Raw genomic sequence first — 19,233 nt, 5'->3', positions numbered from 1 at the left:
ACCAACAACAGAGCTGAAAGCCAATATATAAGCAGACTTATATATATAAATATATATTATATATATAAAAGACCAATATATAAACGAGGGTATGGGAAGGAATGGGGGGTGGGGAGGAGGGGGCAGGAGAGAGGAGGGAGGGGGAGCAGGGGCAGGGGGCAGGAGGATGCATTGGGTGGACAAGATGGATACAGAAGGAAACTGTCAGGAGGGATTACTGGAAGTTTGGAAGGAGGAGGGACTGCGGTGGGGTGGGGGTGAGGGGAGGTGTGTTAACTAGGATAGAAAAGATTATGGTTTTGGATCGGGGACAATATGAGAGGGTGGCGGACAGCTGTTTTGAAAACCCAGAGCGAGGAATGAGTTTGAAGAGAATTTTGGTTCCAGTCGGGAGACGGGAGGAACAAATGAGTGGAGATGAGCAGTGAACACGATGCATGGGATTTGAACGCGATGCATGGGATCCGAACGCTATGCATGGGATCCGAACACTATGCATGGGATCAGAACATTATGCATGGGATCCGAACACTATGCATGGGATCCGAACACGATGCACGGGATCCGAACACGATGCACGGGATCCGAACACGATGCACGGGATCCGAACACGATGCACGGGATCCGAACACGATGCACGGGATCCGAACACGATGCACCGGATCCGAACACGATGGACGGGATCCGAACACGATGGACGGGATCCGAACACGATGGACGGGATCCGAACACGATGCCCGGGATCCGAAAACGATGCCCGGGATCCGAACACGATGGACTGGATCCGAACACGATGCCCGGGATCCGAACACGATGCCCGGGATCCGAACACGATGCCCGGGATCCGAACACGATGCCCGGGATCCGAACACGATGCACGGGATCCGAACACGATGCACGCACGGGATCCGAACACGATGCCCGAGATCCGAACACGATGCACGGGATCCGAACACGAAGCACGGGATCCGAACACGATGCACGGGATCCGAACACGATGCACGGGATCCGAACACGATGCACGGGATCCGAACACGATGCACGGGATCCGAACACGAAGCACGGGATCCGAACACGAAGCACGGGATCCGAACACGAAGCACGGGATCCGAACACGATGCACGGGATCCGAACACGATGCACGGGATCCGAACACGATGCACGGGATCCGAACACGATGCACGGGATCCGAACACGATGCACGGGATCCGAACACGATGCACGGGATCCGAACACGATGCACGGGATCCGAACACGATGCACGGGATCCGAACACGATGCACGGGATCCGAACACGATGCACGGGATCCGAACACGATGCACGGGATCCGAACACGATGCACGGGATCCGAACACGATGCACGGGAGCCGAACACGATGCACGGGATCCGAACACGATGCACGGGATCCGAACACGATGCACGGGAGCCGAACACGATGCACGGGATCCGAACACGATGCACGGGATCCGAGCACGATGCACGGGATCCGAGCACGATGCACGGGGTCCGAGCACGATGCACGGGGTCCGAGCACGATGCACGGGGTCCGAGCACGATGCCCGGGGTCCGAGCACGATGCCCGGGGTCCGAGCACGATGCCCGGGGTCCGAGCACGATGCCCGGGGTCCGAGCACGATGCCCGGGGTCCGAGCACGATGCCCGGGGTCCGAGCACGATGCCCGGGGTCCGAGCACGATGCATGGGATCCGAACACGATGCATGGGATCCGAACACGATGCATGGGATCAGAACACGATGCCTGGGATCCGAACACGATGCCTGGGATCCGAACACGATGCATGGGATCAGAACACGATGCCTGGGATCCGAACACGATGCCTGGGATCCGAACACGATGCATGGGATCCGAACACGATGCATGGGATCCGAACACGATGCATGGGATCCGAACACGATGCATGGGATTCCAATACGATGCATGGGATCCGAACACGATGCATGGGATTTGAACACAATACATGGTGCAATGGAGCTTTGTGTTCAAATGAGAATGCCAAACAGCCCAAGGCACAGTGATGTGAATCGACAATCACATCTATTTTAACTGGTGATGCATCATTTAGTCAACGCATATAACTGCTAATCTCAACACAATGTAAAAAGCTGTGACTCGAAACTAAAACAAAATTTAGAATCATTGTAAAACTCCACTGAAGTATCCTCAATGCATTTGTTTTGCATGTGATGTGTGTACAAGTTTTTCCATCAGCCTTGATGCTGAAAGCTCCTTTTAAAATACTGCAATTGAAATGACCAATGACAGTAACAGGTATTTAAACATGTAAACCTCACAGTAGTAGACGATACGAATGCGTTTTTTATGTTCTTTAAGGTGCTGAATGGATGAACCATGTGTGTTTATCACATCAAGGATGAAAACATAATCCCCACAAAACCATATGTTCATTTCTTTGTCCGTTTACTTGGTGCCTTTCTTTTGCATCGTACTGGTTTTGCTTTGCATTCCTGCTGCTTTGCATATTTTTACTTTGCATTCCTTCCTGTTGCTCGAAGAAGCATCTGCAAAATGGCTTCAAGGCATCAAGAAAGCATCTGTCACTGCTCTTCCATATCGGTGCTGCATGGACAGATTGTTTATCATTTTGGGGCATTGCACAGATTTGGTCTATATTAACGCCACTTTCTTTATTTTATTTATTAAAAAAGAAGTTAATGCCGATTTTATGAATGGTCCAAAGGACATCACTCGTTTTGACGAGTGGCAACTATCTTGATTGTCTCTTCCACTTCCTTTGTACCCAGGGAAGCACACCCCACTGTATGAGCGCTCCTCGCCTATCGCTCCGTCTGCCCCCCCTGGCCAGTCTCAGTCTCCTTCAGGTGTGCCGAACATGGGTGAGGATCCTCCTTCTACCCAGTCTGGTCCTTCTCCAAACACAACGTCGTCGTCATCGTCGGATAATGGCGATACAGCGGTAGAAGAGGAGCACGTTGCGGAAAAGTAATGTACCCTATAAAAGCACCAACGTGTAAAGAAAGGCATCAATGCAAGGACTGATCTTGTTTATCTATCTGCAACACAACGTAAGCCGAGCACACAATTACACTAACTGGGGCGAGCTGTTGTTTTCATAAATTATTATAAGCATTAATGAAGCATTGAAAGGATAAACAGCATATTAGAGGATAGAGCACAGACAAAGTCTTGGGTTGGCAACTCCCTAGGGAGGGTGAATTTCTTCCCTAAATGCCGGTGACTGTGGAGAGTGGCGAGTTCACAAAGATGGCCCTGCAGGTACCCAGAGTATCCCGGTTGATTAATACTTCACCTCCCACAAGGTCAGCCGCTGTGTTTGACCGAATTAAAGTCTGGTATTGTTTCATGTATTTGTCCGCATGCTTGTGTGTGATTTGTGCTGCAGCTCCACCACGAGCCTCCGGCCTGTAAAACTTAAAAAGCGTATATGCGTCATTCTACAATTTTGTTCAACCCCCGATCCGTTAAAAAACTGAAGATGCCATTTATTTTTAGTGGTTTGTTGTATACTGCTCTATAGCTGATGAGAGAGAGGAGAGAGATAGAGATTATGGAGGTGACACACACACTGCAACCTGTAAATATGACGGTTGGGTTTAGGGGAGAGAGGAAGTAGGGAAGAGGACACACTAACCTGAAAGCATGATCATTGAGTTTGGGAGGGGTAATTGAGGGGGTGGGGGGGGGGGGGGGGGAGGTGATTATGGACAGAGGTTGACGAGATGGTGATATACCTCCCGCTTGAAGCCCTGGAGGGAAGCGTGCGATTGAACCACCTCCGGAAGAAAGTTCAACTCTGTGAAAAATGTTCCATAGCTACTTGTTTTGTTGTTTGGACTTCAACATGGATTGTATGAAAGTAATCCTTTCTGCGTTTATAACCCAACACGTTGATTTAAATTGATATCTAACTTGGCATTTTGAAGGCGATTTAAGCAAAGCTGTGAATTATGAAAAATCCCTTTTTATCCTGCTGTCATGCTAAAGTCGAAAGGCTTGTGTGTAATTACCTCCTCCACCAAAGGTGGACGGAGGTTACTTTTCTTCACCCCTGTCTGTCTGTGAGCCGGATGTCTCAAAAAGTTGTGATGGATTCGGACGAAATTTGGCAGACAGACTGTGTGTGTGACAAAGACTGATTGATTCGATTTTGGTGAAGATCTGGATCCGGATACGAGTTTTTGTAATCTCCAAGTGATTCTTCACCATTGAGAGATGGGGACAAAAACGATAAACCAGTATAGCATTATATCTCAAAAAGTTGTGGATGAGTTATGGCAAGACTTGGTAGATGAGTTTGTTAGGTATTAAGAACAATCTGATTCGACTTTGGTTCAGGTTCATATCCAGATCTGGCCTATCAGTGGGATACAAAACGTAAACTGTTCAACCTGGCGCAGGTACACTGCATTCAGAAAGTATTCAGACCCCTTCACTTTTTTCACATTTTGTTATGTTGCAGCCTTATGCTGAAATCGTTTAAATTCATGTTTTCCCTCATCAATCTACACTCAATACCCCATAATGACAAAGATAAAACAGGATTTTAGAAAGTTTTGCAAATTTATTAAAAAGAAAAAACTGAAATATCACATTTACATAAGTATTCAGACCCTTTGCTATGACACTTGAAATTTAGCTCAGGTGCCTCCCATTTCTTGTGATCATCTTTGAGATGTTTCTACACCTTGATTGGAGTCCACCTGTGGTAAATTCAATGGATTGGACATGATTTGGAAAGGCACACACCTGTCTATATAAGGTGTCACAGCTGACAATGCATATCAGAGCAAAAACCAAACCATGAGGTCGAAGGAACTGCCTGCAGAGCTCAGAGACAGGATTGTGTCGAGGCACAGATCTGGGGAAGCCTACAAAAATAATCCTGCTGCATTGAAGGTTCCAAAGAGCACAGTGGCCTCCATAATTCTTAAATGGAAGAAGTTTGGAACAACCAGGACTCTTCCGAGAGCTGGCCGCCCGGCCAAACTGAGCAATCGGGGGAGAAGGGCCTTGGTAAGAGAGGTGGACAAGAACCCGATGGTCACTCTGGCTGAGCTCCAGAGATCCTGTGTGGAGATGGGAGAAACTTTCAGAAGGACAACCATCACTGCAACACTCCACCGATCTGGGCTTTATGGCAGAGTGGCCAGACGGAAGCCTCTCCTCAGTGAAAGACACATGAAAGCCCGCTTGGAGTTTGCAAAAAAGCATCTAAAGGACTCTCAGACTGTGAGAAACAAGATTCTGTGGGCTTTCATGTGTCTTTCATTGCTCAGTTTGGCCGGGCAGCCAGCTCTAGGAAGAGTCCTGGTTGTTCCAAACTTCTTCCATTTAAGAATTATGGAGGCCACTGTGCTCTTGGGAACCTTCAATGCAGCAGAATTTTTTTTGTCGCCTTCCCCAGATCTGTGCCTCGACACAATCCTGTCTGAGCTCTGCAGGCAGTTCCTTCGACCTCATGGCTTGGTTTTTGCTCTGATATGCATTGTCAGCTGTGAGACCTTATTTAGACAGGTGTGTGCCTTTCCAAATCATGTCCGATCAATTAAATTTACCGCAGGTGGACTCCAATCAAGGTGTAGAAACATCTCAAAGATGATCAAGAGAAATGGGAGGCACCTGAGCTAAATTTCAAGTGTCATAGCAAAGGGTATGAATACTTATGTAAATGTGATATTTCAGTTTTTTCTTTTTAATAAATTTGCAAAACTTTCTAAAATCCTGTTTTCTCTTTGTCAGTATGCGGTATTGAGTGTAGATTGATGAGGGAAAAAATGAATTTAAACGATTTCAGCATAAGGCTGCAACATAACAAAATGTGAAAAAAGTGAAGGGGTCTGAATACTTTCTGAATGCACTGTATGCGCTCTACCGAATGCCATTCAAGTTCATCCAGTCTTGTATCCTTTGCAGAAGCAACTCCAAAGAGCATCAAATACTTGTGGTTTTTTTGGTATTTGGAGTGTAACTTTACTATAAAATATCGAAGTGTAATGGTGTTGGTGATAATATGACAAGAATAGTCATATGGACTGATGCAAGCTTTGCACATCCAATTGTCACGTGGTTTGTGCAACTTTTGATTATAGTCTTGCAAAATGAGCGTGATAAAAGCTTATCGATTGAGCTATCAAATGGCTTTAGGTGTGTATTCGTCAGCACGGATATTGCAAGTCGAGATTGTAATTAGCATGTTTGGCACAGCGTCACCTTGAGTGATGATGTGAGTGAATGATGTGTCAAAATACGTTGCCTTGCGTGGTTATATAAGGCTTCTTTCGAAGCTGTGCTTCCCCATTTATTTAGTGTTCTCTCACCAGTGCCACAATTAGCTGTTTGATGAGTAAAAATTACCAGTTTAAATTGATTTGTGCTTATTAGTGCCATAAAGAATCCTCCTCCACCCCATTGTTGCACAACGTTATCATTTATTTACAGTCCTCAGGATGGGAAAAAGTTCATCAAATGTCATGCCAACTTGAGAGAAGTATGATTATGGATACTCTCGCTAGTTATACATCATCAATGGGAGAAAGGTGCCAGGACGAGCCTTGTAAGTTAACTCTGTGGCGGTAACCCTTGCGAGGGAAACAATTAGATGGAATGAGAGAGCTCGAATTGTTATATCAGATTAAAATAAATACAATTCTGAGGACATTATAAAGATCCTGAAGCTCATCAAAGCCATTACTTTTTTGTGCGATGAAACGGAACGTACGACCATGTCATTTGATCCTTCCATTGCAACCACATCACAATGGAGGTTTGTCGCATGAAAGAAGCCAACGCCAAGTAAAATTGACAAACTTCGACGATAAGATTATACAATCCTCCCCACTACCCTCTCGTCCTGGCAGATTGCCATACACTCCAGTTTATTAGTCCACTACGGGTTGCACCTGAGGGGACTAGGTTTGCTCTCAGTCTGTCTGTCCACCTGTCCATCACACCTGTGGTTTTCCAGACTTGTTTTTCCATTTCCTTTAACCTATTCAGCTGAACCTTGGTACATGGTTTTACTATGATAAGTTACAGAACAAGATTGATTTTGGGGGTGTTTTGCCAATTTTTCACAGAGTTATGGCCTTTATGGACTTGGAAAATATCACATATTATGCATGGGGCAGTTTTCTCGAATTTTTCTCGTTACCCTTTAACTTATTGAACTGAAACTTGCTTCCTGGCTTTATTATGATAAGTTACAGAAACTGCAACTTATTCTGTAGCTTTTCATACCGAGAAGAATTTGGCCAGCTGTATATCGCTCACAATTGCTGAGTGCTTGGACCAAGAGCATTCATTGGGACCGGTAGGGGACATGTATTGCAAAGCAATTCTCCCTCATTGTGTTGTTATTCCCCGAGTTGCTACAGAAAAGCTTGAGGTGCTATTCACAGTAAAACCATGCAAATATTACCAAAGTATGTTTGTATATACATTTTTGGGTGTGACATTTAAAAAATATATGATTATAATGTGCTTCAAAGAGGAATCTTTTATGAATTGTGGAACTGGTGATTAAAAGCACTTCAAAAAGGGGAAGCTAGCCGAGCAATACCGAACAAATTTGGCTGAATGATGAGCCATTTTCATCAGCGCACGCATCGCCCAAACATATAAATAACATGACCGCACTGTGGTCACAACCTGCGACACAAAATATATATTTTTTCGCCTCTGCCCACTCAAATTCCTCATACTTGCTGCTGAAGGTATTATACAATTAATCTCCGAGGGTCTCCACGGTTTGGTTCAATATGAATTACGAATCTGACGGCCAGCTGGGTCTGGTTTCAGGCAACTAGTATACCCACTCCCAACAGGAGCGGCAGGGAAAATTATGGTATTATCCTCTGTGGGGTATAGAGATGAGAGTAGATCTAGGCTCAGGCCTCAAGAATGTTGGAGGTGTATTCAGTTAGCAAGTTTCCACCCTTCCACTCTCTCTTTGGTACTAAACCTTTGTTACTGAAAACCTGTACGTGGTCATCTGAGGTACGGGACTTTGTCATTAAGCGTGACAGAAATGGCTTTAAATGGACCGAGTGGGAAACGCGCATATGGTCCCATTCAAAAATTACATAACACTGTTTTAGGGAGGTGCGTACAGGCTTGATGAAACCTTCCTAATAATCTTAACACTCGAACCAAACAGTCATTGGAAATCTGACTCGACAAAGCCAGACAGTGCCCAATTTACTTGGCCCATCAGGAAACAAGATGGCGGCTATATCATTTCATTTCGGCATATAATGGGTGGAGTCAAGCGACAGATGTGGGTGTGTTCCGGCAGCTGTGCCCGACCAATGGGTGGGCATTTCAAAAATCGACCCACAACAACAACCCCAACAGCAGCAGCAGCAGCAACAACAATAGCAGCAACGCAAAGCTCTTGTAGACCTGCGACATGTCGCAGGTAAAATTCTATTTTTACAATTGCAATGCAGAGGAGGAATGAACACCTAAAACTGCACAAGTATCAGTAAGAATGCTTTTATTACTCGTGTTTCACTTCATTGAACAAAAGTTTCACAAAGTAAATGAAACAAAATGTTACCTATAAAGTATGTGCCATTATTGCGAGAACTATTTTCCTGACTGTCTTATCCTATCGTCACAAAAACTAACATGATACTTCGACATTTTATTGCAGTAGACCCACAGTAGCAATCACTTTTTAGGTGGTGTTCTTCACATGGAGCCTTGCTCACCAGTCTACATCCGTATTTGTAAGGAAAGCCTGAAAAGGGGCGACAAACGTGATTGGTGCCAGAGGCTTTTGTGGTTGACCGGCTGTACAAGTTTGGCAAAAGGATGTTTATTATTGTCTTCTCTCACTTATTGTCTTCGTCTTAGGCCTTATTTTCCCACTTGACTATGAAGTGTTAAATGCTCTTTCTGAAGCTATATTGCCCCTTTATGTTACGGCAGTCATGTCAGTGAAGTGCACCATGGGGAGAGGCAACCTGGGTGGCCAGAGAAGCATGTGGAGCTGGCAAATGGTGCACAGGTGCTTAAAGTTCCTCTGAAATTTACCTTTTGATGTGTATTTTTTGTTATAACATTAAAATATGACTTTGCTGTGAGTTTTTATTTTTATTTTTTGCAAATGTCAGCCAATGTATGTTTTCATTTTATTTGTATTTTTTATGGCTGACTGCTGAGGCATCGGTCCTGTACTTGCAGTGCCGCAATGATTTGGAAAATCGCAGAGGACAGCTCCCTTCTCACCCTGGCATCCCGTCCCTAATGTCAACACCAACGCGGAACCACATGGATTTAACAACACCGCCACGACCTCAAATTGCGGTTGAAGTAATTCGTGTGGCAGAGTTTCGGCATCGAAACGGCCTCATGCACCCACATGTATATCAAGTTCTTACCACGGTATGCTGAGCATAAAATTACACATTTTCTTTTCTTTCAACTTTCTTTCATTGCTCTGCTCTCTATGAATAAATGATTCCAAGGTAGAGCTGTTATTTTGCATTTAATACTCGGAATTTGTTATTCATTTAACTCTGGTATGATGGTGACCTCATGACGGGGACACTGGACTGGCTTCCCAGATGTTGTGGTTGCAAAACCAATTGAAGGCAGCAGTTACAAAGTTTTGGATTTCAAGCATCTGGAAACTGAGTTCCACTGTAGAGGATCACCATGTCACAAAACCCAGGTGGCTCACTATTGTTCTTCAGGATATGGATTATCTGCCTTCCCCTTTCTGGTCCAGTGTGCATTTTACCCATCAAGTAGTGCGGTTCATGCCTTCAGTGCAACATGAGATGGGCACAATCGTGCTACCCATGAAAAGGCAATAGGCTTACTGTCCAAAATTCCCTCAACTGAACAAGGAGAGAAAAAAAACAACTTTTCGGAATAATCGTATCTGTATCCGTATCTGCGTCTGGACATGCGTGAACACAGACATTGAAAACCATTAATCGTGATTATACCATATCCACATGTACTGCACCTTCCATTATACCATATCCACATGTACTGCATGTGAACGCAGCTTGAACCTTCTCATCCCTGCTACCCCAGCCCCATCCTTGCAAGTTAGTTTTTCTTGAAATAATTTTTCTAGCTTTTAAGTCATCAAAAGTATGAGCTTAATGTCAATTATCAACAACAACAACAACAGGCATTTTAAGGCCATTTTCCCTGCAAGAGCGGGGGTTAGCCTTGCGGTCCCCATGACAATCTTCTCCATTTTGCCCTATTTTCTGCATCTCCCCTTGTTAACCCCCTTGCCCGCATTTCTTCTTCGACCATCTTCAGCCAAGTCTTTCTCGGTCTTCCCCGTCCTCGACTTCCTTCTACATTCATTTCCATCACTCTTCTCAACCAGTCACTTTCAGCCTTCCCCAACACATGACCAAACCATCTCAACCTGTTTCTCTTCACAGCATCCATCACAGGCTCTATTCCCATCATCTTTCGCAATTCATCATTTGTCTTCCTTTCTCAACGATACTCCACACATCCACCGAACCATTCGCATTTCCACCCTTTCCAGCCTTCGTTGCTACTCTACGTTCATTACCCATGTCTCGCTCCCATAAATCATAACACTTCTCACACATGCAGCATACACCTTTCCCTTCAGCTTCAACGACACTCCCCTCCTCGTCAGCACGCCACTCAGTTCCCGAAACTTCTTCCATGCACATCTCACTCGAGCAACCGTTGCCAAGTCTGATCCACCTTCTCTATTCAGCATGTCTCCTAGGTAACAAAATGTTTTCACACCTTCCAGCTTCACACCGTCTCCAAGATCCAACTCAACATTTCCTCCATTTGCAGCTCCCTCTGTGCACACCTTACACTTGAATGTAGCTGCCACACTGGTTAATGACCCTCTCAGACCACTACATTTTTGATGAACCCACTCAGCGCACATTGTACAGGGTCCGTCAGGGAGGTGTGACGATTTTCAGAAAACTCGTACACAGTTATTTTTAGTCGAATTTCAATTTTTTTTTTTTTAAAGACTACATATATAATGGCATGTAATACACTGTAACAAAGACATTTTAAAAATGTAATTCATGTTTGAAAATGACGTCATCTAAATGGCGGCCGTTCTTGTCCAAGCATTCTTGCAGACGCGCGGAAAAGTTGTCCATAGACCTTTCAACCATGGCAAGTGGAATAGCTCGAATTTCTCTGGTGATGGCATCTGAAAGGGTCTCAAGAGTGCGTGGTTTTTCAATGTAAACCTTAGCTTTCAGGTAACCCCATAAAAAATAGTCACAGGGTGAAAGATCGGGCGATCGAGGGGGCCACTCCACATCCCCACGGATTGAAATGAGGTGCCCTGGAAAATGTTCTTTTAATAAGGCCATTGATTCTCTTGAGGTATGGCAAGTAGCCCCATCTTGCTGAAACCAAACTGTAGGGAGGTCAATGCGACGTCGTCTCAATTCAGGCAGTAAGAACTCGCGCAACATCGTAACATAACGTTGTGAGTTGACTGTCACAGTGCGTCCGCCTTCCTTGAAAAAATAAGGCCGTAGAGCACGAGCGTGCCGTACCGCTGACCGACGGGGGCTGGCCTCCACAGCTTGTCGAACCCTTTCGATGTTTTCCGGGGTCCTAACGGTTCGATCACCTTCCCGAGCTGCTCCCGGCCTCACAGATCCAGTTGTCCTGAAGTTTTTTTACCCACTTCAATATTGTGTTTCGAGACGGAACGGCGCCACGTCGACCAACATTGAAGTGAGTACGAAATCTGCGCTGTGTAAGCACCACCGAACTACCCGTTTGAATAAACGTCTCAACAACAAAGACGCGATGTTCAATCGTCCACAGCTCCATGGCTATTGAAATGGTGCCTAACAACGAGTAACCAACAGCCATCACGCATGCGCCAGACCTCCCACTTGCATTGTTACACCCAATTCAAACATGAATTACATTTTTAAAATGTCTTTGTTACAGTGTATTAAATGGCATTATATATGTAGTCTTTAAAAAAAATAAAAATTGAAATTCGACGAAAAAAACTGTACGAGTTTTCTGAAAATCGTCACACCTCCCAGCCGGACCCTGTACATTGAATGGAATTCACTCCAGAACCCTTCCTGCACACAGAACACGGCCACTTCCCAGTTCTTTCCACCTCACCACATGCTTTACCACTTAACATCACCTTCGTTTTTCCGATATTCACTTTCAGACCTTTTGTCTCCATACATTCCTTCCACTTGTTCATCTTCTCCTTCAGTCCATCCATACTTTCTGCAATCAACACCAGATCATCTGCATACAACAACTCCCACGGTAAACCCTCCTTTACGTTCCGAGCCAGCACCTCCATCACAGCTACAAATAGTAGTGGACTTAGTACCGACCCCTGTTGCACTCCCACCTTCACCTCAAACTCACCTCTGTTCCCGTCCTTCGTCTTTACAGCTGTGCGTGCTCTTTTGTACATTGCCATCACGACTCTTGATCAACCATTCCTCCACTCCTAACTTCCTCAATGCCCATGTCACTACTTCACGCGGAACCCCATCGAATGCTTTCTCCAGATCAACAAACCCAAGAAACAAACAACCAAGGCCCTCCCGCTTTTCTACTTTTTGTTTTTGTTTTTTTGTATACAAGATCGAGGCTCGTGAAAGAGCGAACATTAATCACACAGAAAGACAAACCGACACATAAAACATATAACATCGGGAGCGGTAGACAAGATGGGGAAAGAGGGGGAAGGACACAAACACAACATTTGAGAGACATCGAGAGATCTGTGAGAGGGAGAGGGCTTTGGGGGGGGGGCACGGGAAGTGGGGGGGGGGGGGGGTGGGAGAGGTATAAAACATATGGACATTGCCAGGACTTCCAGGAAAGAAGTTGGAATTTCAAACAAGGTGGATCTGGGGTGAATTAGCGGGGGTAGAAAAGATCAAGGTTTTGGATGGGGGAAGATAAGAGATGGTGGTGAACAGCTGTTTTAAAGACCTGGAGGGACGAGTGGGATTGAAGGGAGTGAGGGAGTTTGTTCCAGAGGCGGGAGAAAAGAGGAATGAAAGAGTGAAGGTGAGCAGAGAGCCGAGATTTCGGCAGTTTAACCATCAGAGGGTTGCTGGCAGATCTTGTGCGACCTGTAGGAATATTTGGGGGACAGAGCACAGAGAGAGCTGGGGGTGCAAGGCCGGAGAGGAGTTGGTAGAAGACAGAAAGACCACCTACCTGCCTGCGGTGAGTGAGTGAAAGGCCCTCAGAGATAGCTTCATCGCGGGAGATTCCAATAATTCTGAAAGCTTTGGTTTCAACAGCGTGAAGCCGAGCTAGGTGTGAGGCAGGAGCACCGGCCCATAGAGGAGAACAGTATTCCATTGAGCTGCGGATGAAAGCCTTGTATGTGGTGAGGAGCTCAGGTGTGCCGAGGAAGGACTTTGCACGACGGAGGATGCCCAGTCGGCGACTGGCTTTGGAGGCCAGCTTGGAAATGTGGTTTTCCCAAGAAAGATCATGGCAGATAGTGAGACCCAAAGGCTTGAGCGACAGAACTTCTTGGAGAGGATTGTTGAGAAAGTGGATGGGAGGGTTGTCCAGTCGATCTTTTCGGAGAGACATTGTAAGAGTGTGAGATTTGTCAGGATTGAAAGACATGTTCCACTTGTCTGACCAGTCTGTGATTTTGTCCAAGTCTTCAGAGAGTGAGGAGGCTGCAGACTGCCGATCTGAGGGAAGAGGAATGGAGCGGCAGAGAGTGGAGTCATCAGCAAAGAGATAGAGAGGATTTTCCAGAGAGTCGGAGAGATCATTGATAAAGACCAGAAAAAGCACAGGGCCCAGAACACTGCCTTGGGGAACTCCAGCCTGAACAGGAAGGGGAGATGAGAGAAATCCATTCAGGGCCACACGTTTACTACGACCAGAGAGGAAGTCCGCAAGCCATGCATTGCTTTTATCGTTTGCTTTTATCGCTTGCTTTTATCGCTTCATTGCTTTTATCGCCTCCTAAACTCCCCCCTTGCCCCTCCACTCCTGAACTCCCCCCTTGCCCTTCCCCTCCTAAACTCCCCCCTTGCCCCTCCCCTCCAAATCCCCCCCCTTGCCCCAACACTCCTAAACTTCCTCCTTGCCCCTTCCCTCCAAAACTCCCCCCTTGCCCCTCCCCTCCTAAACTCCCCCCTCACTCCTCCCCTTCAAAACTCCCCCCCAACCCCTCCCATTCAATTCTCCCCCCATACCATTCCTCTCCAATTCTCCCTCCTCCCCCCTCCTCCTCCAAGCTGCCTCCTCCCCACTTCGTCTCCCTTCTATCTCATACCTCCACCCCCCCAAACCTTCTACTTTCCTCTGCCCCCCCTCAAACAACCCCTCACTGTGCCTCATCCCTTCACCATCAAACCTTTCATCCTCCTCAACCTTCCCTATCTTGGAACTCTTCTGCAATATCTGACACACTATCAACTGTTCTCCCTACCTCCCCCTCTCATCCTTCATCTTACCCTACTCCTCCCCTTCCCTGTCCTGTACCCGATGCTCCCCCCCTCTCTTCATTAACGGTATGGACCTCAAACATCCGGGGCCTTCGCTCAAACCTGACATCTCTCCATACAGGTTGCTTCTGACAATCCAGACTTGATCTGCTTAACAGAGACTTTCCTCCTTCAAGATGTCTCTGATTCCTTAATATCTCTTCCTGGTTACTCCCTCCTCCGGTATGATAGACCTGAGCCTCGGCCTGGTGGTGGGGTGACTATCTTTATCAAAAACTCTCTTCCTCACTCTCCTTGCACTGCCCTCTTTCCTCCTCACCCCCAGGAGTACCTCTGGCTACGGCTTCCTCTCCGCTCCCACCTTTTGTTCATATGTGTTCTGTACCGTCCCCCAAACAGTGATGACTCCATCTACATTTCACTGTCTGACAACATGGACCAACTTCTATCCACTCATCCCAACTCTCTCTTCCTCATATGTGGTGACTTCAACTGTCATCATGCCACCTGGTTGGGTGTGGGTTCCTCTCTCACCAGTCATGGCACCTCAGCAAAGGACTTCTGTGACTCACTGGGATTGACACAATCTGTCAATTTCCCGACCCGGATCTCAGCCAATGGAGTATCTTCTCTTCCAGACTTGGTTATGACAAACTTCCCTGCTAATGTCTGCTGCTCTTCTTCTGCTCCAATCGGTTCTTCTGATCATGTGCTTGTCAAAGTGGACATCTCTCTGGCCATTCTCAGAGAGCCTCCTCAGCGTCGACGAGTCTGGCATTTCACTCAGGCCGACTGGGATGGTCTTCAAGCAGCCATCAATCGTCTGGATTGGTCTCCCATCTCCACTGCCTCTGACATCAATTCTTCCTGGGAATTCTTCCAAAGCAAACTGATCTCTCTCATGCACAGATTTATCCCATCTCGCCTTCAGTTGTCTTACCCTTCCTCCCGTCCATGGTACACTGAATCTTGTGGTGAGGCAGTTGCCCTGAAACAACTTGCCTTTGCCTCTTGGAAGGCTAATCCAACTGAAGGCAATCTCAGTTCCTTCCACCAAGCTCGGAACAAGTGTGTGTCTACCCTCAGGAGTGCCAGGAAGCACTATCTCTCCTCACTCAAGAATGAACTCTCAAACCTGTCTCCTTCCTCCAAATCCTGGTGGCGTCTGGTCAAATCCGTTTCTGGTGTTTGTTCCCCCTCCATCCCCTCCCTTACATCAAATGGCCACACAGTTGACATCGCACGTGACAAAGCCGAATGCCTCAACTCTGTGTTTGCCTCAAAATCCTTAGTCCCAAACCCATCTCTCTCTGTTCCCACCTTTCCCAGTCGAACCCAACTGCTCCTGGAATCTGTGTCCTTCTCTCCTGACAAGGTGGAGGAGTTTTTGTCAAACCTCGACTCTGATTCTGCAACTGGACCAGACGGCATCAGCCCACGGGTCCTAAAATCCTGCTCTGCCGCTCTGTCTCACCCTCTCTCTGTTCTTTTCACCCTATCTTTTGCTCAAGGTCATCTGCCAGCATCCTGGAAATCAGCTAACATTACCGCTTTACACAAAAAAGGTGCAAAAACAGATCCTTGCAACTACAGACCAATCAGCCTGCTCCCAATTATCAGCAAAGTCATGGAATCCATCATTGCTTCGGATATGAAATCTTTCCTCTTCTCCAATGGCTTGATCTCTGATCATCAATTTGGTTTCAGACCAGGTCACTCTACTCTGGACATGCTGCTTCTGCTGTCTCAACAATGGATGGAGGTCCTCAATGCCAAACAGGAAATCAGAGCTGTCTCCCTTGACATATCACGTGCCTTCGATACGGTCTGGCACCCAGCTCTGCTCACCAAACTCTCCTCCTATGGTATCCATGGAAATCTCCATGCATGGCTTGCGGACTTCCTCTCTGGTCGTAGTCAACGTGTGGCCCTGAATGGATTTCTCTCATCTCCCCTTCCTGTTCAGGCTGGAGTTCCCCAAGGCAGTGTGCTGGGCCCTGTGCTTTTTCTGGTCTTTATCAATGATCTCTCCAACTCTCTGGAAAATCCTCTCTATCTCTTTGCTGATGACTCCACTCTCTGCCGCTCCATTCCTCTTCCCTCAGATCGGCAGTCTGCAGCCTCCTCTCTCTCTGAAGACCTGGACAAAATCACAGACTGGTCAAACAAGTGGAACATGTCTTTCAATCCTGACAAATCTCACTCTCTTACTATGTCTCTCCGAAAAGATCGACTGGACAACCCTCCCATCTACTTTCTCAACAATCCTCTCCAAGAAGTTCTGTCGCTCAAGCTTTTGGGTCTCACTATCTGTCATGATCTTTCTTGGGAAAACCACATTTCCAAGCTGGCCTCCAAAGCCAGTCGCCGACTGGGCATCCTCCGTTGTGCGAAGTCCTTCCTCGGCGCACCTGAGCTCCTCACCACATACAAGGCATTCATCCGCAGCTCAATGGAATACTGTTCTCCCCTATGGGCTGGTGCTCCTGCCTCACACCTGGCTCGGCTTCACGCTGTTGAATCCAAAGCTTTCAAAATCATTGGAATCTCCCGCGATGAAGCTATCTCTGAGGGCCTTTCACTCACTCACTGCAGGCAGGTAGGTGGTCTTTCTGTCTTCTACCGACTCCTCTCCGGCCTTGCTCCCCCAGCTCTCTCTGTGCTCTGTCCCCCAAATATTCCTACAGGTCGCACAAGATCTGCCAGCAACCCTCTGATGGTTAAACTGCCGAAATCTCGGCTCTCTGCTCACCTTCACTCTTTCATTCCTCTTTTCTCCCGCCTCTGGAACAAACTCCCACACTCCCTTCAATCCCACTCCTCCCTCCAGGTCTTTAAAACAGCTGTTCACCACCATCTCTTATCTTCCCCCATCCAAAACCTTGATCTTTTCAACCCCCACTAATTCACCCCAGATCCACCTTGTTTGAAATTCCAACTTCCTTCCTGGAAGTCCTGGCAGTGTACATATGTTTATACCTCTCCCACCCCCTCCCCACCCCCCCCCTTCACATGCCTCCCCCCCAAAGCCCTCTCCCTCCCACAGATCTCTCGATGTCTCCATGTCTCTCGGTCCCTGCTCTCAAATGTTTTGTTTGTGTCCTTCCCCCTCTCTCCCCATCTTGTCTACTGCTCCCGATGTTATTTGTTGTATGTGTCTGTTTGTCTTTCTGTGTGATTAATGTTCGCTCTTTCACGAGCCTCGATCTTGTCTGCAAAATAAATAAATAAATAAAATCGCTTCCTCAACTTCCTTCTCGGTTATCTTCTCTGCCGGTCCTAAAACAAGGTTACTCTCTATGTTGCCATCCCATTCATTCTCTGCATTCAACAGTATTTCCATATATCTCTTCCATCTTCCTTTAATTCCATCTGGGTCCACAACGATTTGTCCCACTTCATCCTTCAAGCAACTCACCCCCATCACATCACACCTCTCTTTCGCTATCTGCTTTGCAATCCTGAATACCGCTCTCTGACCCTCTTCCAAATCCAAGCGTTCTCCGAACATTTTCCTGCATGCCTCCTGCGCCTTTGCTACCTCTTTCTTTGCAGCCTTCTTGGCTGCCTTATCACTTTCATGCTCTGCCTTTTCTGCCCCCATACCCTTCGCACTTCTGCCACTCCTTGAACTTCTTCCTCTTCTCGTCAATCTTCTTTCCAACTTCATCATCCCACCACCATGTTTCCGAGTGCCTCGGTGGTCCTTTTGTCCATCCACTTACCTCACCAACGGCTCCCAACAGACTACCTTTCATTGACATCCAACCACGTTCAAGCTCAACCACATCATCCTCTACCATACTCGACCACTCTTTTAATGCCTCCCTCACTGTCACCTCTTTCAACCTCCACACCTTCATTCTCGGTTGGTACTTCACCCGCCGAGCTCTCCTCGCACCTTTCACTCTTATGTCGCAGACAACCAAGTGGTGCTGTGAAACAGCCTCCTCCCCCGGGATCACCTTTGTGTCCCGGACGTGCCCCCTATCTCGCCTACGCACCAGCAGGTAATCAACGGTTGTCGTCGACCCACCTGACGTGTATGTAACAAGCTTATTATCCTTTTTCTGGAACTGAGTATTACAAATCAACAAATCAGCTCCATCAGCAAACTCCAAAATCCTTTCACCTTCTCCATTTCTCACACCATATCCGTAACCCCCATGAACTCCCTTAAAACCGTCCATACTCCTTCCCACATGTCCATTTAGGTCTCCTACCACAACAACTTCCTCATCTTTCACGTTTTCCCTCAGCTTCTCTATCGCACACCAAAACTTGTCCTTCTCTTCATCGCTCCGACCAACCTGCGGAGCATATCCCGAGATGAAGTTCACCAAGAGCTTTCCAATCATCATTTTCACCATCATCAACCTTTCACTCACTCTAGTCACACTCACCACACTGTCTACAAACTCCTCAGAAAACAGGACACCAACACCATTCACGCCTTCTGGGCACCTTTGCCACACAAACTTGTATTTCTGTCCCTGCCTACCCTCACACCACTTCCCTTCCATCTCGTCTCCTGCACACAACATATGTCCACTCTTCTTCTGACCAATACTTCCACCACTTCTCCTGATCTCCCTGTCATTGTCCCTACATTCCATGTCCCAAACCTCAGACATGAGACGTTTCGTCTCATAAATGGAGTGATTTCCACCCTTGCTTTGATCGGGTTCCCCACCTTGAGTTTTGACGAGAGGGAGTGGGGTCCCCCACGGGGTACTTCGGGCTTTACCCT

At 46.9% G+C, this 19,233-nt stretch overlaps 1 protein-coding gene across 17 annotated transcripts in view; it reads left to right on the top strand.

Moving 5' to 3' along the window:
- The window catches only part of FAM120A (family with sequence similarity 120 member A), an 88,362-nt gene that overhangs the window by 21,536 nt on the left and 47,593 nt on the right, over positions 1–19,233 (top strand). For 10 of the 17 annotated variants that reach the window (XM_068112955.2, XM_078776160.1, XM_068112960.2 and 7 more), the window contains exons 8-10: positions 2,787–2,985; positions 8,956–9,034; positions 9,190–9,411. In XM_068112955.2, coding sequence (XP_067969056.1) covers positions 2,787–2,985; positions 8,956–9,034; positions 9,190–9,411 — 500 coding nt within the window. The remainder of the gene's footprint in view (positions 1–2,786; positions 2,986–8,955; positions 9,035–9,189; positions 9,412–19,233) is intronic. The other 7 variants (XM_078776162.1, XM_078776157.1, XM_078776161.1 and 4 more) reach the window with 1 other exon arrangement.

Source organism: Myxine glutinosa, chromosome 4 (assembly GCF_964187855.1).
Source record: "Myxine glutinosa chromosome 4, kmMyxGlut1.1, whole genome shotgun sequence".
NCBI lineage: Eukaryota > Metazoa > Chordata > Myxini > Myxiniformes > Myxinidae > Myxine > Myxine glutinosa.
This window is presented reverse-complemented; position numbering and strand designations above follow the sequence as displayed.